The sequence below is a fragment of the Oncorhynchus mykiss genome, chromosome 26 (assembly GCF_013265735.2).
Source record: "Oncorhynchus mykiss isolate Arlee chromosome 26, USDA_OmykA_1.1, whole genome shotgun sequence".
NCBI classification, from domain to species: Eukaryota; Metazoa; Chordata; class Actinopteri; order Salmoniformes; family Salmonidae; genus Oncorhynchus; species Oncorhynchus mykiss.
In genome coordinates, this window is record NC_048590.1 from 40,788,491 (window position 1) to 40,809,440 (window position 20,950).

Genomic DNA, 20,950 nt, shown 5'->3' on the forward strand with positions numbered 1-20,950 from the left:
GAACAGCGACGCAGTCTGCACTCTCTCCAATCAGAGCCCAGTTGCTGAGACATCTTTATTAGGCTTACTGGTTTTATATCTGCAAAATACTGCCACACCCCTCATGCTCCTCTCTGACCACTTACATTCACATTATTTTACAGTGGGACATCAGTGGTATCACCTGACCACTTACATTCACATTATTCTACACTGGGCCTTCAGTGGCATCACTTCACTATTATTAGTGTATGTACAAGGTACATTACTCAAGTCACATGCAGACCTCAAATAGTGAGATGTGTCAGTGTCACTGAATGTACCTGATCAGGGCCGGACTACCACATTTGGGGCCCTCTATTTTTTTTAGTAAAACATATTTTGGGGGGGATAACAGCTAACTTCCTGCATTTCAACACATTTTATCATGGGGCAGAGAGAAATAATATGTCATACCATTCTTCACATTTTGCCATTAGGCTGAGAGAAAATTATGCGGTTTTAAAGCTAATTTCCTGCAATTCTACAAGGGTTGTGGGCCCCCTGGAAGTTTGGGCCCCCAGGGCACATGCCTTGCGTGCCCGTTTGATTGTGGACCTGATAACAACATCCACTTGCCAAACATCTCTGGCTCCCTCTCAGAACCCAAAGATATCAACTTGACGCAACAAGTACATGGTCAGATATATATTTGGGCTTCTGGCTGTTCAACATGACACTTTGGACCTGGTTGGATGTTTAATCTAAACATTTTTTATCATTATTACATTATTGATGTTCAGTTAATGAATCATATTTATATGGTTATATTGATTGGAAATATGTTATCAATTCATAGAAGAAAGAGATTTTTTGGACTGTTATGAATGTACAAAGTTAAAGGGCCTTAGGTTCAGAGAGAAAGCGAGAGAGAGATAGAGTGTGAGAGAGATGCAGAGAGGCTAAAGAAGGGCTGTCAAACAATGCCGCTGAACAAAATATAAATGCAACAAGTGAAGTGTTGGTCCCATGTTTCATGAGCTGAAATGAAAGATCCCAGAAATGTTCCATATGCACACAAAGCTTATTTAATGCAGTATATCAAATTTTGTGCACAAATGTGTTTACATCCCTGTTAGTGAACATTTCGCCATGATAATCCATCAATCTGACAGGTGTGGCATATCTAGAAGCTGATTAAACAGCATGATCATTACACAGGTGCACCTTGAGCTTGGGACAATAAAAGGTCACTAAAATGTGCAATTTTGTCATACAACACAATGCCACAGATGTCTCAAGTTTAGAGGGAGCGTGCAATTGGCATGCTGACTACAGGAATGCCCACCAGAGCTGTTGCCAAATAATCAAATTTCTCTACCATAAGCCACCAACGTTGCTTTAGAGAATTTGACAGTGCATCCAATTGGCCTCACAACAGCAGACCACGTGTAACCACGCCAGCCCAAGACCTCCACATCCATTTTTATTCACCTGTGGGATCGTCTGAGACCAGCCACCCAGGCAGCTGATGAAACCGAGGAGTTTGTTTCTGTAATGAAGCCCTTTTGTTGGGAAAAGCTCATTCTGATTAGCTGTGCCTGGCTCCCAAGTGGTGGGCCTATGTGTGTGTGTATTTCTTTCTTTATTTTTTTACTATTTTCTACATTGTAGAATAATAGTGAAATCATCAACAATGAAATAACACATATGGAATCATGTACTAACCCCGTGTCAGCCTAGTGGTTACAGTGATGGGCCAGTAATTGAAAGGTTGCTGGATCGAATCCCTGAGCTAACAAAGTACAAATCTGTACTTTCGTCCCTGAACAAGGCTGTTCCCTGGTTGTTCTTTGACATGCCTAGTTAAATATTTTTTTGAAATTACTGTCCGAACTTTTGACTGGTACTGTGTGTGTGTATATATATATATATATTATATATTATTATATATATTATTATTATTATTATATATTATTATATATATTATTATAATATATATATATATATATATATATTATATATTATATATATGTGTGTATGTTTCATTGAAATATTGAAATGACTAAAACCAAATCGAAACTGTAGAAATATATAAATTGTTTGTGGGAAACCTACGGGTGTTTCGGTTTTAGGCTATGAAAGACAACCAGACAACCAGGCCAAATTCTCGCATTTTCTCGCGTTGGTGGAGGCCTGGAGCGTCACTAATTTTAAATTGCGCAGTGTTAGCGGAGGCGCATCTCTCGATTGAATTAGCTTTCTCTGCAAACCGACGAATATGGCAGATATTGTCCAGGAAATTATGGAACCCATTGAGGCTGAGACAGAGGGAACATCTCAGGATGGCACGAATGGCCTGAAAATGTAACTAAAATATCGTATTTTTCTGACAATCTGTGCTGCACTCACAGGCAAGATGGAGGCTAGCTAACGTTAGCCTAGCATTAAAGCTAGCATCAAACTAGCTATGGCTTGCTATCTAATTGCTACTTTGCTTGCTTGCTAGCTAACTTGTTGGTTATCGTCGTCTTCGTTGATCGTCAAATTTGTTTTTAGATTTGTGTAATATATCGTTATTTTACTAGGTAGTTATGCAGTTTTATCCATCCAACCATGTGTAGCTAGCTAACGTTAGTGCGTTTAACTCATATAATTATCATACTAGAGCGTACATGAACCGTTTGGCGGATAAAGGTCAGCCATTTTGGGCAGTGAGTTGGTCAACCATTGTTTGCCAGTACTGTGAAAAGACTGTAAATAATGAATTTGAGAAATGTATCCTTACTGTATGTTAGCCAGCTTTAGAGGAATGATTCCATATCTTTTTGTAATGCCAACATTCCATTCAGACAATGCAGTCAATCCACAGCCATAATCTGGTTGAAATCAGTTGATGATGGGATTTAGACAAGTTATCAATGCAACAAGTAACGTTACTAATATTGCTCTCCAAGAAAACAAACATTTAGACATTAAGGTCTGTTTTGTGTGTGTGTGTGTGTGTGTATATTATATATATATAATATTTTAATTAGTCTCTTTATACAGAACATTTGTATAAAACTAATATGAACAGTATAATATATGGCAATATTTTTAGTTTGACAATTATAATACAGCATTTCTGATATGTCACATGCCTTTTCTTTTACTATATAAAGTAAAATCTGGATTGTACCTCGACTGCCATCCATTCCTATTAGATTGGTTTGGATTTCTCCCTGACCAAAATGGCTGCAATTTTCATCCCATTGTGGGACTTTGAAGGTGTATAACATGGCCTCTCAGTAATTTAATAGGATTTATATGGTTTAGGTGCACAGTCCCTTAATGTAGATTTAGCTAGCGAAGAGTTAGTTGGCCAACAACAGACAGTTGGTAGTAATGTATTGCCCATGTAGAGCCGACAGTTTGAATGGAGTCAATTTGTAGTTGAATCAAGAGTTGCCTACAGTAACTTTCCTCTCCTCTCTGTGAAAAGTTGACTTTGTAGCTAACTAGCCGTTTGTGTCTATAAACCCATGTTAGTTAAGGGAGATTGAAGTTACATACACTTATGTGCACATCTTTGTTATTTGGCACATGGGTGAAATGACCATGCCATGTAGGTTTAGGTAACATTACCTATAACAGACAAGCTAGCAGCATCCATTAATACTGTCCTCTTCTGTTTTCTTCAGAGAGCCGGAAGAAGATGAGGTTCTTGGTGAAGATGTCCCTGCAGAAGAAGAGGACCTAGGCCTGGGTGATGATGAGGTCCTTGGAGATGAGGTCCTTGGTGATGATGATACCCCTCTCGATGGTGACCCCATCGATGACGCCCCTATCAATGATGCCGAAACCCTTGCAGATGACCCTAATGATGCCCCTGCAACCGCCCCAACCCAAAATACTAAGTCTGAGCTCAAAGAAAAGATGTCCGGAGGAGGCCGCAAAGGGAACCGCTTCCACCCCTACAAAGAGAAGCAGGTCACTGGAGACAAGAAGGGCGGAGGAGGGGGTCACAGGAACCGTGTGTTCATTAGCAATATCCCCTATGACACGAAGTGGCAGGCTATTAAAGATCTGATGAGAGAGAAAGGTAATCCATCCACACACAGGGCCATGCTTCTTCTCCCTATAGAGATGAGCCCTATTCTTTCCAGCTCAACAGGAGCTTTCTCAGTCCTCTTTGTGACCAGAACATAGACCTAGCCATATCTTCTCGTAGTTCCTTCTTTTGAGGCAACATGTTATTGTATTGCAGATATTATTAAGTCAGTAGAATAGACATTTCTGGATTTTTCATTTTTTACTCCTTGGTGGACACCAATTTAGCTTGGATTGAATTGAAATGTCTGTGCTTGTTAAAGTTGTTATGTAGTTAGCTACTATTGGTTTTATGATATTGACTTACAGCTCCAAAATGTAACCTCAGACAATTAGTAGTATTGACTACTTGATTCCGTTGAACCTGTGTTAAGGTGACAAATTATTGTTTTGTATGAATGAAACCATTGTCTTTCTGTGCACTGAACTATTGGGTCTTTAGCTCTTCACAAAGACTTTTTTCAAGGTGAAAAGGACACCTTTTAAACTGTAGTGACTTCTTGCTATGTTGACAGGAACCGTGTTGACCAAACTGTTCTTCTATACTGAAGTGTGATCTGAATTCCCAGGTTGACAGTAGTTGACTGACTGTGTGTCTGTCTCAGTCGAGCCCAGGAAGGCATTGGAAGGGGTTGTGTGGTGACTATTGGTCTGGGCTCACTGTTGACCAATCATGGGGAAGCATCGTAACGGCATAACCAAGGCAACGGCCTGCCCTGGAGCGAGAGTGGTGGTTCAACAGTCGACTGGTGATTTTAAATGCCTTTTGTTCTCTTGGTATTTTTCCTTTGTATGTCTCATGAAGTTGGTGAGGTTACATACGTGGAGCTCTTTAAGGATGCTGAAGGAAAGTCAAGGGTAAGTGATGTGGACCAACTCACTGCACGAGGTTTTAAATGCCCTCCACTGCAGTATATCTTTATTTACCAAGTGTTCTGTAAGGCACTGATCCAAGGGGTTATCCATGTATGTCTATGGGATGATATGTTGGTGGCTGTTAGCTAGAGCCTGTTATAGCCTAGTTGGCTGTAGAGTGATGGAGGATGTCTTCTTGTTGATTCTGGAACACTAACTTGAATTTATCTGAAACTTAGTACACCTTTGTTTTTAAGTTGTTGTAGTCTTCTCAATTGGTGTCAAAGTTTGGCAGTTGACCATTTCTCAAATGGATTTTGATGTCTTATTGATTGACATTTTACTTTTCGGTCTTCAAATTGTTACCTTTTTATTTGGATCAATGGCACAATTATCTCTTCATGAACAAACTAATTATTTCTAAAATATTGTAGATTTTGTATAAAGTAACTTTCTTCTTTCTCCAGCGGCTCACAGTAAAATCTCACCATCGTTTATTCATCTGTAATATTATGATGCAGCCAGGAATTTGCAAACAAGGTTGTGAATGTATTCAATTCAGCCATTTAATGTAATATGTAGTTTGAGAAACGGACTGTTTAGTATATACTCCTAAACAAACGTAGACACAGAACGGACATATTTGTAAGTATATCCTGAGTTATTTTTATTCCACTGAAGACGGTAAGGGTACCATGTCTCTACTGGGAACAAAAAAAACAAGTCTATAGCAAACCAAGTCAATGTCTTTAAAATTCACGTAACTTTTTACCTTGGATACAAGCAAAATACACCCCCACATCAAGGCCTGTTAGCTGGCCATTCAAGATGGATTATGTAATCCACTGATAGCATGATGTCAAATGTGTAATAATGATGTTAACTGTTGTCAGTCTAATCACTGTCTTTGTTCATTCCCTCCGTTATGGATCTGTGTCTCTGGATCCCCTGGTGTTATCTGTACAGGGATGTGGGTAAGGAACCAAACTTTACCTGTCTAACTTTGCAACGTGGTCTCAGTACATTTCGTATGATCCTGTACGTAAATCTGACACACTCCCTTTAATGATGTTTTACATTTCGTATGGTATGTGTTAATTTCATATGAAATGTTAGTTACAATTTTCATATGTTATGAATTGCAGTTTGTATTATGTTACGAATTTGCAATGTGTATATGTTACTAATTCCAATTTGTGGCCAATGCTAGCTAGGTTAAGGGTTAGGTTAACCTCTCTTGGATATGTAGGACGCTAGCCTCCCACCTGGCCAAAATCCAGTGAAAATGCAGTGCCAAATTCAAATAAATTACTATAAAAATGAAACTTCCATGAAATCACACATTCAATATACCAAATTAAAGCTACACTTGTTGTGAATCCAGCGACCGTGTCAGATTTCAAAAATACTTTACGGCGAAAGCAAACGATGCTATTATCTGAGGATAGCACCCCAGTAAACAAAGACAGACAAGCATTTTTCAACCATCCAGGTGTGACACAAAACACAGAAATAATGATATAATTCATGCCTTACCTTTGACGAGCTTCTTCTGTTGGCACTCCAATAGGTCCTATAAACATCACAAATGGTCCTTTTGTTCGATTAATTCCGTCTATATATATCCAAAATGTCCATTTATTTGGCACGTTTGATCCGGTTCCAACTCGCTCAATATGACTACAAAAGTTACCTGTAAGCTTTGTCCAAACATTTCAAACTACTTTTGTAATACAACTTTAGGTATTTTTTAACGTATAAAATTGAAGACGGGATGATCTGTGTTCAATACCGGAGGAAAACAAAGTGTAGCTAGCTTTCAGGTCACGCGCCTCTAACAAAGAGTACACTTCCCTCATTCTGAACAGTGTTACTTCTTCATTTCTCAAAGGAATACCTCAACCAATATCTACAGACTGACATCCGGTGGAAGCGATAGGAACTGCAAGAAGGTCCCTTAGAAATCTGGATTCCCAATGAAAACCCATTGAAAAGAGTGACCTCAAAAACAAAAGAAATCTGAATGATTTATCCTCGGGGTTTCGCTTGCCAAATAAGTTCTGTTATAGTCACATACATGATTCTAACAGTTTTAGAAACTTCTGTGTTTTCTATCCAAATCTATAATAATATGCGTATCTTAGCTTCTGAGTGTGAGTGGCAGGCAGTTTAATTTGGGCACGCTTTTCATCCAAAATTCCGACTGCTGCCCCCTATCCTAGAGAAGTTAACGGGTTAGGTTTAGCTAACATGCTAAGTAGCTAAAAAGTAGTAAGTAGTTGCTAAAGTTGTCCTTGAGATTCGAACATGCAACCTTTGGGTTGCTAGACGTTATATATCCACCCCAACCAACCACCATTTAGTTTTTTGCCTTAAGTAAACTTCTGTTTCATGTAAAAAGTGTCAAGTCATACTCATTTCAGTGTCCTGGATTTACTTATATGTTAAGTCTAGTCTGAGACCAGGCGGACACGGGGTGCTTCTCAAATGACACCCTATTCCTAGGGCCCTATCCAATCTGTATGAATTATATTGCGTGGCTCTGTTTTGCTTCTCCCCAAATTCCGTTTTCTCCGTTTTTGTTTGTCCAAGTTTCAGTTTATTCAGGTTTTTGCTCAATGCTTAAACTACCTCAGGAGGCCAATTTTGAGGCCTGGGGAAAACACTTCAATGTCAATTATTTTGGTATACACCGCACCTAGCAATTGGCTTTTATTTTGCTTTGTTTTTGTAGTGTATGTGATGGAAGTGTTTGCCAAACAGATACCCACTGGATTTATGCAAATCATTATAGTAGTGAACATTTAGTGTAGAAGGTTTTTGGGTGAGCCTTTCCATCTACCAGAAGAGTTTATTAGCATTGTCGCAAACGGCTACATAAAGGGGGAGCTGCACGCACAGGTGTGGGGAATTCTTGTTGCCTCTTCAGAAAGTTGCAGGAAATAAGAATCATTGACGCATTCTGTTAATGTCTTATGATAAACTTGGGCAAATTAATACTTTTAGCCTAGTCGTTAGAGCATTGGACTAGTAACCGGAAGGTTGCAAGTTCAAACCCCTGAGCTGACAAGGTACAAATCTGTCGTTCTGCCCCTGAACAGGCTGTTAACCCACTGTTCCTAGGCCGTTATTGAAAATAAGAATTTGTTCTTAACTGACTTGCCTAGTTAAATAAAGGTAAAATGAATGTTAAAAAAGTTCAATACATTTTTGAATTTTATTGTCTCGATTCTGTGGTACCGTCCTCGTGTAGGGCCCTATATTCTCCATTCAGTACACTACTTTTGACCAGAGTCACATGGGGCGGCTAATAGGGTTCTGGTCAAAAGTAGTGTACTATAACATGGGGAATCGGGTCTATTTCAGACACACCTTAAGTTCATGAGGCATTGTTATGCATGTCTTCATCCACTGACTGTCTGTCCTGCAGTGTTGTGGAGTTCAAAGATGAGGAGTTTGTGAAGAAGGCCATAGAAGTCATGAACAAATATGATCTGAATGGAAGACCCCTCAATATCATGGCGGTAAGGACCTGTTCTCACTCTAGGCACCACACGGTGATGAGAGATTAAATTTAGTGGTGTGCTAAATCTGCACTTTAATCCAGCCTGCTGGAAATGTGGTTACATTAACATGGTTTGTAACTGTAATCACTGAGAACTAGGCCTAGTTAACGTCAAAGTTTAGAGTTGTATTATAGGTCAGAGGTCAAAGGATGGGGCCATAGGTGTTTAACCCCTTGTTTCCCTGCTCCAGAACCCTGATGTGGACGGCTAAAGCTCAAGAGTTGAAGTAATAGGTCAAAGTTTAGGGGTTATCTGTTTCCCTCTTTCAGGATCCTGATGGTGAGCGTGCTCGGCGTGTGCTGCAGCGTACAGGGGGGATGTACCCTGGAGGGGGAGGCAGGGGGCAGGAGGGGGGACCGGGTGGTGTAGGTGTACCCCCTTCCATCGCTAACAACCCCAACGTCCCCCATGAAGTCATCAGCTCTCTACGGGTTGGACGCCTAGGGACTACTGTGTTCGTAGCCAACGTGAGGACAAGCATACACACTCTGATGTCTGTCTCACTTCTCTGTGCCTTTGTCTCTGACCATCTCCCCTCACTAGATTTATATCTGCTGTATTGAAGTACCAAGTTAACCTACCAATATTCCGGTTTACCAATTGAAGACAACTTGAGCGGTGCACTCTAAATCTCAAGTCCAACTATGTCTTCCTAGAACTTGAAGTTCCATGTTGACCATGTTAGTTTCACTGTTCTCTATGCTATTGCTAACTCGGTCTTCTCCTGTCTGTTTAGATGTGTTGTGTGGTAAGTTGTTTCTATGCTAACCCGGTCCTTCCCCTCTGCGGTCTCCTCCCAGCTGGACTTTAAGGTGGGCTGGAAGAAGCTGAAGGAGGTGTTTGGTATGGCAGGAACAGTGAAGAGGGCTGACGTGAAGGAGGATAAGGATGGGAAGAGCAGAGGGATGGGGACTGTTACCTTCGAACAGGCCCTGGAGGCTGTACAGGCTATCTGTATCCTTTATATACTACCACAGAACACACCCACCTTCCAACAGGCTGCAGATTCTATCTGCATCTTTATATATTATATACTACCACAGAACACACACACCTTCCAACAGGCTGCAGATTACATCTGTATCTTTATATATTATATACTACCACAGAACACACACACCTTCCAACAGGCTGCAGATTACATCTGTATCTTTATATATTATATACTATGTTTCACTGTTAGTTTAGGAAGCATGTGCCAATTTTATTTTTATTGTTGGCATTCTTAACTCTGTTCTCTAGCCATGTTCAACGGCCAAATGCTGTTTGACAGACAGATGCATGTTAAGATGGTACGTGTGCTTTGTTATTTGCATGTTTCTGATTTCTAAACACTGTACACAGTTAATGTGTGTGGAAGGTCATAGAGGTCATTGGGGTGGCAGGTAGCCTAGTGGTTTGAGCGTTGGACTTGTAACCGAAAGGTTGCAAGATCGAATCCCCAAACTGACACGGTAAAAATCTGTCATTCTGCCCCTGAACAAGGCAGTTAACCCACTGTTCCCCAGTAGGCCGTCATTGAAAATAAGAATGAGTTCTTACCTGACTTGCCTAGTTAAATAAAATAGAGGCTGTTACATGTTGGTGTGGTAATATGTTGTGTGAGAACCACCCCTTGATATGTTGTTTCTGTGTGTTTCAGGACGACAAGTCTATGCCAGCTGATGATTTCCACCCGGTGGAGAAAGCTCCTCAGTTACCACGTAAGTACACATCCTGTCCCTTTCTGACTATCTCTAGAAAACACCTACATGTTAGAATGACTTCAGCATTATCTCTATCAGAAATGGGTCGTGTTGTCAGCTAGTTGGCTCAGTGTTCTGTTCTCCAGTGAACCAAGGCATTACATAAGGGATGTTATGTTTGTGTGGTCAAACAAACTCCAACTCTCTGTGTCCTCTGTGTGTAGGGGGTCTGGGAGGGATTGGGATGGGCCTGGGACCAGGAGGACAACCTATCAATGCCAACCGGCTGAGTGGTGGAGGAGGAATGGGCAACATGGGCCCTGCAGGTCAGTACTGACCCCTAACCTCGCCATAGTACTCCAGCAAACACACTGTTAATATTTAAACCACACACACAGACTGCAGGTCAATGGAGGAGCCAGTCGGTTCATACATACGATAATTATCGGTTGTGAAGAGTAGCTGTATGTTTTAAACCCTCTGTCTGTTGTTCCTGTACCTTCTCCAAGCACTTACATCACATACTGACGCCCCCCTTTTGACCACTGACGCCCCCCTTTTGACCACTGACGCCCCCCTTTCGACCACTGACGCCCGCACCCCCGACCACTGAAATGGGTGGAAAGTTGTCTAGAGGTCATGTAGAATAAGCTTTAGTACAAAACAAATCCATGTGAGATGTGAAGTGTGTGATTCTGTCTGTCAGGGATGGAGGGAGGACCTGGGTATGGAGGGATGAGCAGACTAGGAGGTAAGGTCCTAGATAATAGATCTCTACTGATTCACTTTGTTACATGACTGGACAACACATGGGTTGTTGTGACTATCCATTAATATAATACTGTGTGTTTCCTGGAGGGTTCGGTGGCATGGACAGCATGGGGGGATTCGGAGCCAGAGACATGGGACGGATGGGAGGTAAGGGGACACACATCTCGGGCTGGGAATTGCCAGGGACCTTACGATGCGATATTATACCGATACTTAGGTGCCAATACTATCTTATGTAGATATCACAATTCTATATACAGTGGGGCAAAAAAGAATTTAGTCAGCCACCAATTGTGCAAGTTCTCCCACGTAAAAAGATGAGGCCTGTAATTTTCATCATAGGTACACTTCAACTATGACAGACAAAATGAGAAAAAATCCAGAAAATCACATTGTAGGATTTTTAATGAATTTATTTGCAAATTATGGTGGAAAATAAGTATTTGGTCACCTACAAACAAGCAAGATTTCTGGCTCTCACAGACCTGTAACTTCTTCTTTAAGAAGAAGTCCTCCACCTGTAACCTCTTGGTGTTAGGGGGCAGTATTTTCATTTTTGGGGAAAATTTTTTCCTGTTTTAAACGGGATATTTTGTCAGGAAAAGATGCTAGAATATGCATATAATTGACAGCTTTGGATAGAAAACACTCTAACGTTTCCAAAACTGTAAAGATATTGTCTGTGAGTATAACAGAACTGATGTTGCAGGCGAAATCCTGGGAAAAATCCAATCCGGAAGTGCCCCAGGTTTTGAAAGCACTGCGTTCCAATGACTCACTATTCAGCTGTGAATGTCCCATCAACGAGCTTACGCTTTCTACGTATTCCCCAAGGTGTCTACAGCATTGTGACGTAGTTTTACGATTTCTGTTGAAGAATAGCCATAGGCGGCCACATTGCGTAAGTGGTCACATGGTGGCGCCGAGAGAGATTCTCGCGTAAAATACAGAGGTAGCCATTATTCCAATCGGTCCTAGTGAAAAACGAATTGTCCCGAAGGATATATTATCGAATAGATATTAGAAAAACACCTTGAGGGTCGATTCTAAACAACGTTTGCCATGTTTCTGTCGATATTATGGAGCTAATTTGGAATATTTTTCGGCGTTGTGGTGACCGTAATTTCTTGGCAATTTCTCAGCCAAACGTGAAGAACAAACGGAGCTATTTCGCCTACAAAAATAATATTTTGGGAAAAAATGAACTTTCGCTGTCTACCTGGGAGTCTCGTGAGTGAAAACATCCGAAGTTCATCAAAGGTAAACTATTTAATTTGATTGCTTTTCTGATTTCCGTGACAAGGTTGCCTGCTGCTAGCAAGGCATAATGCTATGCTAGGCTATGATAAACTTACACATGCTTGTCTAGCGTTGGCTGTAAAGCATATTTTGAAAATCTGAGATGACAGTGTGATTAACAAAAGGCTAAGCTGTGTTCCAATATATTTCACCAACCTGCACCAGGCTGGGAAGACTGAATCTGCAGTAGTTAAGCAGCTTGGTTTGAATAAATCAACTGTGGGAGCAATTATTAGGAAATGGAAGACATACAAGACCACTGATAATCTCCCTCGATCTGGGGCTCCACGCAAGATTTCACCCCGTGGGGTCAAAATGATCACAAGAACGGTGAGCAAAAATCCCAGAACCACATGGGGGGGACCTAGTGAATGACCTGCAGAGAGCTGGGACCAAAGTAACAAAGCCTACCATCAGTAACACTACGCTGCCAGGGACTCAAATCCTGCAGTGCCAGACGTGTCCCCCTGCTTAAGCCAGTACATGTTCAGGCCCGTCTGAAGTTTGCTAAAGAGCATTTGGATGATCCAGAAGAAGATTGGGAGAAGGTCAGATGAAACACAACTCGTTGTGTTTGGAGAACAAAGAATGCTGAGTTGCATCCAAAGAACACCATACCTACTGTGAAGCATGGGGGTGGAAACATGCTTTGGGGCTGTTTTCTGCAAAGGGACCAGGACGACTGATCCGTTTAAAGGAAAGAATGAATGGGGCCATGTATCGTGAGATTTTGAGTGAAAACCTCCTTCCATCAGCAAGGGCATTGAAGATGAAACGTGGCTGGGCAACACTGCCCGGGCAACGAAGGAGTGGCTTCGTAAGAAGCATTTCAAGGTCCTGGAGTGACCTAGCCAGTCTCCAGATCTCAACCCCATAGAAAATCTTTGGAGGGAGTTGAAAGTCCGTGTTGCCCAGCAACAGCCCCAAAACATCACTGCTCTAGAGGAGATCTGCATGGAGGAATGGGCCAAAATACCAGCAACAGTGTGTGAAAACGTTGTTTTCTTACAGAAAACGTTTGACCTCTGTCATTGCCGACAAAGGGTACATAACAAAGTATTGAGAAACTTTTTTGTTTTTGACCAAATACTTATTTTACACCATAATTTGCAAATAAATTCATAAAAAATCCTACAATGTGATTTTCTGGATTTTTTTCTAATTTTGTCTGTCATAGTTGAAGTGTACCTATGATGAAAATTACAGGCCTCATCTTTTTAAGTGGGAGAACTTGCACAATTGGTGTCTGACAATACTTTTTTGCCCCACTGTATGCATTGTGATTCGATACTGGGATTTGATGTTACAAAACATATTGCTCATTATCAATATAATATCATCCAAAATAATATTGCTATGTAACTATAGGACCCCCCCACCCATCACCACTAAGGACAAAATAATTGTCTCAAACTGTTTAAATGCTCCTGAAGTTTAATGTGAACTTTCCACTGAGTATATTTCTGACTGTGCCATCGTCCTCTCTCTCTCCTTCACTTCCCCCTCTCCAGACATGTCCTACCGCTCAGGGGGGATGGGTGGAGGGATGGACAGAGACTTTGGTCGCAGTGACATGTCCATGAGCAGAGGCTTCGGAGACTCCTTTGGAGGAATGGGTGAGTAGTTTACACCCTCCCTCACTTTCTCTCTCACTCTTTCTCTCACACACACCTGTCACTGTCTGTCATCATAGGTATAATCCATTCCATAGTCCTCATATATCCATCCACTAACAGCATGGTCTGTGGTGGGCATTATACTGGGCATGTAGCAGCTTGGAACTGGAACCTGCAGGTAGACTGTACTAAGAGCTGAATCACAACTCCTGTATGGATAACACCACACTGGTCAAGTTAGCATTCAGCCCTGTGGCTCCAACATGTTACTGACAGATGTTTGTGTGCTGTAACTTGTTTGTGTTGTGATGTGCTGATAGGTTGTGCTAACGTGTGTGTGTGATGCCGTGCGTTCTCTTCATCAGGAGGAGGTTACGGAGGAGACATGAGCAGTTTTGGCATGGGGCCCATTGGGGGAGGATTAGGTACACCGAACATTACATTAACATCTCTCACTGTCTGTTAGCACACCCATTTCATACTGCCAATGTTTCACTGTGCTTGACCTTGATTTGATGTGTGGGAGTGCTGGGCTGGAACTAAAGCCTGCACAACCCCTGAATACCATTACGGTAGGGATTCTGATCTGCGGTGCTCACTCATATTCCCTGTGTCCTCTACAAGGTGGCTTGGGCAGCCGGTCCATGGAGCGGATGGGCTCTGGCTATGACCGTATGGGGGGGGGCATGGCCATGAGCCGAGGGTTCGGGGGCTACGGAGGAGGAGCCATGTCTGACAGAGCCAAGGGAGGATGTCAGATCTTTGTCAGAAATGTATGTTTTCTAAATAAATACTGTATAAATGTGCATTATGACGTGATGTGCATACACCCCTTTTTAAGCACATTAAAGCACCTAACACATGTTTAATAAGGCTGATCAAATCCACTATATGTACTGCTGGGTATTTACATCAAGGACACAAATTAAGTAGCATGAATTGGAAGCACTTGTAGACAGAGTAGGCGTCATCTAGCTCTGTGAAAATGCCCCCTAAAGTAGTTAGAATTGTATGCCCCTGTGTTCTAATGTCCTGTGTTGTGTTGTAGCTGTCCTATGACCTGACCTGGCAGAAACTGAAGGAGAAGTTCAGTGTCTGTGGTAAGCCTCTTCAATCAGTCTACTGTACTCAGTAACCTGCAGATGGATTGAATGTAGCTTTGATCTGCAGTAATGAAATGGCTTTAGCAGTGTCAGTGCTTAAACACTGTCTACTGCTCTTTCTTCTCTCTCATCACCCCTTTCTTACTCCCTCTCCAGGCCAGGTGATGTTTGCAGAGATTAAGATGGAGGGAGGAAAGTCTAAGGGCTGTGGTACGGTCAGGTTTGACTCCCCAGAGAGCGCTAACCAGGCCTGCAGGATGATGAACGGAACCAAGATCAGCGGTCGCGAGGTTGACGTCCGCATCGACCGCAACGCCTAGAGTCACACACATACACGGTTACGACAACTGCGCGTTCCATCTCCAACTGCTTTTGTTTTGTTTTAAAAACACATTTTCCACGTATCCGCGTTTCCATGACTATTGGATGTGTATAAGGTCTGTTTTTCTTTTAATCTTACGTAGTTTTTTTCTGGTAAGCCCTTTTCTTTTTGTGGGTCATACGTTTATTTGAATGAATAAACATTTTAATTTTTCAACTTTGTTGTAAATGTTACTGTGGGATCAAAGGCTACTGGCTAGTTCATAGAAGGCCTGTGTGGGTGTGTTTAATTGAATACAAAGGTTAATTCGAGGTAAAACCCCATAAATAAAATGTCCTCTGGAGCCAAAATATCACCAACTAAAGACCTTTTCTACACCGGAGGGAACCAGATCACAATGCTGTAGGACAATCATGTAGTGAAGTTCACTGATATGACTCACGTTGACAAAATGTGTGAAACTAGTGTCCATAAATGTTTAGTTTGCTCGTATCATAGTATTGTAATGTAATAGGATCTTTGGTTACTATACACTGGGAGTCTTAAACCAGCTCTGCTAGCTGGAACTGGGCACCAACTGAAATTGTGTTCATAACAAGTGGACAACTGAATGGATACTTTGCCTTCATCTTCATCTTAAACAGTTTCAGGCGCCGTCTCTGTCCTGACAGTCAAGACCAGTGGAAACTTTTGGGTTTCTTCTCATTACGAGCGTGTCCTCACTCTCCTTACTGTTGAGCAACACAGGCTGCTTGTAAACGCTTATCTGTTCTGCCTGGACAATAGCCCCTTCCCTCCCTCATTCACCTTCCTCATTCACCAGCATTGAGTAATGACAGGTTATCCATTATATTGACCAGACTAGTGACTGCTTTAACAATGAAATATGTCTTTAAAAATGGAATGCAGTTGGGAGGAGGCAAGCTCAGGTGGGAACATTCTAGCCATTGAGAGGGCAGAAACACTTGTGAACAGGCACAACTCTTATATAAAGTTGCTGGGAAGTCATGTGTCCTTATATCAGTACACTCATAACCTAAGCATTGTGAAATTACTATTTGATCAAATTAACCTCATGTAGCAAGAAGACCATTCCATTTTTCTGTTGACCAAATATCACAAACCTCCATACAGAAACTTGGCTTGTGTGAAAAAACCTGCTGGTGACAGATTTTTGGCCCAGTTATCCCTCTCGCTTTGCCTCTTCCTCTCTGGTAATGACCAGATAAGGTCAGAGGAGTCCAATAGAATATTACAAAGCAGCTTTATTTCCCTGAGTTAGAGGTCAAGAGGTGAAAGGCAGTGTTGCTGGGTCATTCTCACAGGTAGTATGGAGTCTGCGTGGGGCTGCATCTCAAATCACACCCTGCACCCGTCAAACTCAACTCTGGACATTGAAGCCAGTTCCACTGCATTTGATCTAAACAGGAAATGATTTTGGCATGGCTGTAGTTAATCAGGTAGAACAGAAAAGCAGCAGGCTCCAGACCTCATAGGGTCAGAGTTGAGTACCCCTACCCTACATTTATTTACACTTCTGTTGGCCAGAGACCTACGTTGGGGAAAGGTGTCATTTGAGATGTAGCCTTAATCTTGTATCCTGGTCTTGGCACCCAGTCCTGGGCCTGTATTCATAAAGTGTGTCAGTAGGAGTGTTGTTTAGATCAGCGGTATTCAAACTTTTTCAGTGGGGACCACATTTTTTTCACCATTTCTCGCGACTCCACCAATACATCAGCAAATAACCTTCCGTTCATTGTATTTTCATCTATTATCGAAAAAAAAAAACAATAAATAAATTTACTCAATACAATTTTATTTTTCTCATACAATAATTTGTACTGTTATTTTTTGTAAAAAAAAAAAAGTATTTGAATTTGGTGATCCAACACTCCTAATCTGTCCACAAACCCAACTGCTAGTGGGGTTGTGACCCGACTTCGAATTCCACTGATTTAGATCATAATGAATAAGAGGACCTGGACAGGGTGGACCTGATCCTATATCAGTACTCTGTGAATATGTGCCCTGTATCTGGGTTCTGTATAAATGGTCTGAGTGTCAAAGAGGTTGGTTCTGGGTGGTCTGGTTCTGGGGAGGGCTGCAGTGTGGACTCCATCGCTGCCACTCAGCCACTACACAGTCTGATGAGTGCGGCCTGCAGCAGCGCTGTGTGTGTGCTACCGTGTGTGTTGTTGTACATCTCTGTGTGTTTATCAGTGTATCAGTCGCCGCACAGTCTGACAGGGTTGTTCCCTATGATGCCCAGTTCGTAGAGGATGGCCAGAGTGGCAAAAACAGCATAGCAGAACAGAGAGACGATCCCCAGCTTCCAGTCCAGCTTCCAGCCGTTTATATGGACCGCCATGAAGAGAAAGACGATGGAGAGGAGGAGGGTGGCGGAGATGAAAACCAGACCGGTGCTGTTGACCTCCACAGGGTTGACCGTGTCCACAAACACTGTCTTAATGAACCAGGGAAGACCCAGACACAGCATGTCAAAAACATTAGAACCCACGATGTTGGACATGGCCATATCGGCTTTACCTGGAACAGAGCAGGAGAGAGGGGTGGGGAGGAGGAGCGAGAGGGGAGAGAGAGGAGGAGGAGAGAGGGGAGGAGAGAGGATGAGAGAGGAGGAGCGAGGGGAGGTGCGGGGGGAAGTGAGAGAGGGGAGGAGATGGAGCGAGGGGCGAAGAGAGAGGAGAGAGGAGGAGAGAGATGACATATTACACTATGTTGTACATGTCTGTTTTACCTTCACTACATGACCAAAAGTATGTGGACACCTGCTTGTCAGGCATTAATATGGAGTTGGTCCCCCCTTTGCTGCTACAACAGCCTCCACTCTTCTGGGAAGGCTTTCCACTAGATGTTGGAACATTGCTGCAGGGACTTGCTTCCATTCAACAACAAGCATTTATGAGGTTGGACACTGATGTTGAGCAATTAGGCTTGGCTCGCAGTCGGCATTCCAATTCATCCCAAAGGTGTTCTATTGGGTTGAGGTCAGGGCTCTGTGCAGGCCAGTCAGGTTCTTCCACACTGATCTTGACCAACCATTTCTGTATGGACCTCTCTTTGTGCATGGGCCATTGTCACGATGAAACAGGAAAGTGCCTTCCACAACCTGTTGCCACAAAGTTGGAAGCACAGAATCGTCTAGAATGTCATTGTATGCTGTAGCGTTACGATTTCCTTTCACTGGAACTAAGGGGCCCGAACCATGAAAAACAGCCCAGACCATTATTCTTCCTCCACCAAACTTTACAGTTGACACTTTGCATTCTGGCAGGTAGCGTTCTCCTGGCATCCGCCAAACCCAGATTTGTCCGTCAGACTGCTATCTGATGAAGCGTAATTCATCACTCCAGAGAACTCGTTTCCACTGCTCCAGAGTCCAATTGTGACGAGCTTTACACCACTCCAGCCGACGCTTGGCATTACGCATGGTGATCTTAGGCTTGTGTGCAGCTGCTCGGCCATGGAAACCCATTTCATGAAGCTCCGGACGAACAGTTATTGTGCTGACGTTGCTTCCAGAGGCAGTTTGGAACTAGGTAGTGAGTGTTGTAACTGAGGACAGACAATTTTTACTAGGTGCTTCAGCACTCGGCGGTCCAGTTCTGTGAGCTCATGTGGCCCACCACATCGTGGCTGAGCCGTTGTTGCTCATAGACATTCCACTTCACAATAATAGCACTTACAGTTGACCAGGGCAGCTCTAACAGGGCAGAAATTTGACTAACTGACTTGTTGCCATGTTGAAAGTCATTGAGCTCTTTAATAGGGGCCATTTACTGCCAATGTTTGTCTATGGAGATTACATGGCGGTGTGCTCGATTTTATACACCTGTCAGCAACGGGGTGTCCACATACTTTTGTGTATATAGTGTAAGAGAGAGATTGGACTTAAGTATGACTTGGACGATTATGATAAGGGGGACATCTAGTGGAATAATTAGCAGCTGTGGGCTCCATTTCGCCCTGAAGTAATATGTCTCTATGTATCTACTGACCTAGAAAAGAGATGTATCTCAGGGGGACTAAAGGTCAGAAAGGATCAGAAATGAAGCTACAGTAGTAATTACCTTCTCTGGCAACCATGACACTAGCCACTGTGTCTGGTATACTGGTCCCTGCAGCTAACAGAGTCAGGCCCATCACTGTGTCTGGGATACCCAGAGTCTCTCCTGTTACACACAACACAGAAAACATACAGTCAGATACACAGGACATAAAGTCAGGCCCATCATTGTGTCTGGGATACCCAGAGTCTCTCCTGTTACATCTCAGACATACCACAGGGTCAGATAGAACACAACACAGGGTCAGATACAAAACAACACTGGGTCAGATAGAATACAACACTGGGTCAGATAGAACACAACACTGGGTCAGATAGAACACAACACTGGGTCAGATACAACACAACACAGGGTCAGATAGAACACAACACAGGGTCAGATAGAACACAACAAAGGGTCAGATAGAACACAACACAGGATACAGGTAGATAAAACACACAGGATACAGGTATATAAAACACACAGGATAGAGGTAGATAAAACACACAAGATACAGGTATATAAAACACACAGGATGCAGGTAGAGATAACACACACAGGATACAGGTAGATAAAACACACAGGATACAGGTATATAAAACACACAGGATACAGGTAGATAAAACACACAGGATACAGGTAGATAAAACACACAGGATACAGGTATATAAAACACACAGGATACAGGTAGATAAAACACACAGGACACGGGTAGATAAAACACAGGAAACACAATAAGAAAGGCTTCAGGTAGACATAACACACAGGATACAGGTAGATAAAACACACAGGATACAGGTAGATAAAACACACAGGATACAGGTAGATAAAACACACAGGATACAGGTATATAAAACACACAGGATACAGGTATATAAAACACAGGATACAGGTATATAAAACACAGGATACAGGTAAATAAAACACACAGGATACAGGTAGATAAAACACAGGATACAGGTATATAAAACACACAGGATACAGGTAGATAAAACACAGGATACAGGTATATAAAACACAGGATACAGGTAGATAAAACACACAGGATACAGGTAGATAAAACACAGGATACAGGTATATAAAACACACAGGATACAGGTAGATAAAACACACAGGATACAGGTAGATAAAACACACAGGATACAGGTAGATAAAACACACAGGATACAGGTGGATAAAACACACAGGATACAGGTAGAGAAAACACAGGAAACACAATAAGAAAGGCTTCAGGTAGACATAACACACAGGATACAGGTATATATAACACAGGATACAGGTAGATAAAACACAGGAAACACAATAAGAAAGGCTTCAGGTAGACATAACACACAGGATACAGGTATATATAACACAGGATACAGGTAGATAAAACACAGGAAACACAATAAGAAAGGCTTCAGGTAGACATAACACACAGGATACAGGTAGATAAAACACACAGGATACAGGTAGATAAAACACAGGAAACACAATAAGAAAGGCTTCAGGTAGACATAACACACAGGATACAGGTAGATAAAACACACAGGATACAGGTAGATAAAACACAGGATACAGGTATATAAAACACACAGGATACAGGTAGATAAAACACACAGGATACAGGTATATAA

The 20,950-nt window shown here is 42.2% G+C and overlaps 2 protein-coding genes across 3 annotated transcripts in view; one reads left to right on the top strand and one right to left on the bottom strand.

The window, feature by feature from the left end:
- Window positions 1–2,127: 2,127 nt before the first annotated feature.
- Window positions 2,128–15,483, top strand: LOC110515541 (myelin expression factor 2). Of its 2 annotated transcripts, XM_036963286.1 has the most exons (17): window positions 2,129–2,325; window positions 3,642–4,042; window positions 4,856–4,908; window positions 5,872–5,879; window positions 8,336–8,429; window positions 8,741–8,938; window positions 9,272–9,425; window positions 9,714–9,763; window positions 10,114–10,174; window positions 10,381–10,482; window positions 10,863–10,907; window positions 11,015–11,074; window positions 13,738–13,842; window positions 14,208–14,267; window positions 14,467–14,615; window positions 14,891–14,942; window positions 15,102–15,483. In XM_036963286.1, the coding sequence occupies exons 1-17, from the start codon at window positions 2,240–2,242 to the stop codon at window positions 15,263–15,265; spliced, it is 1,842 nt and encodes a 613-aa protein (XP_036819181.1). In that variant the 5' UTR covers window positions 2,129–2,239; the 3' UTR covers window positions 15,266–15,483. The 2 variants fall into 2 exon arrangements, with proteins under 2 accessions (XP_036819182.1, XP_036819181.1); XM_036963287.1 differs by lacking the exon at window positions 14,208–14,267 and having other exon boundaries at window positions 2,128–2,325.
- Window positions 15,484–15,612: 129 nt separating this feature from the next.
- The window catches only part of LOC110519157 (sodium/potassium/calcium exchanger 5), a 28,190-nt gene continuing 22,852 nt past the window's right edge, over window positions 15,613–20,950 (bottom strand). The window contains exons 8-9 of the mRNA XM_036963288.1: window positions 19,359–19,460; window positions 15,613–17,814 (exon numbers count right to left, since the gene is read on the bottom strand). Of these exons, the coding sequence (XP_036819183.1) occupies window positions 17,492–17,814; window positions 19,359–19,460 (425 nt within the window). The 3' untranslated portion in view covers window positions 15,613–17,491. The remainder of the gene's footprint in view (window positions 17,815–19,358; window positions 19,461–20,950) is intronic.

Coding starts and splice junctions, on each gene's coding strand:
- LOC110515541 (XM_036963286.1), top strand. CDS start 2,240: ATGGCAGATATTGTCCAGGAAATTATGGAACCCATTGAGGCTGAGACA. Junction 9,764..10,113: donor GACAGATGCATGTTAAGATG/GTACGTGTGCTT, acceptor TGTGTGTTTCAG/GACGACAAGTCTATGCCAGC. Junction 10,908..11,014: donor AGGGATGAGCAGACTAGGAG/GTAAGGTCCTAG, acceptor TGTTTCCTGGAG/GGTTCGGTGGCATGGACAGC.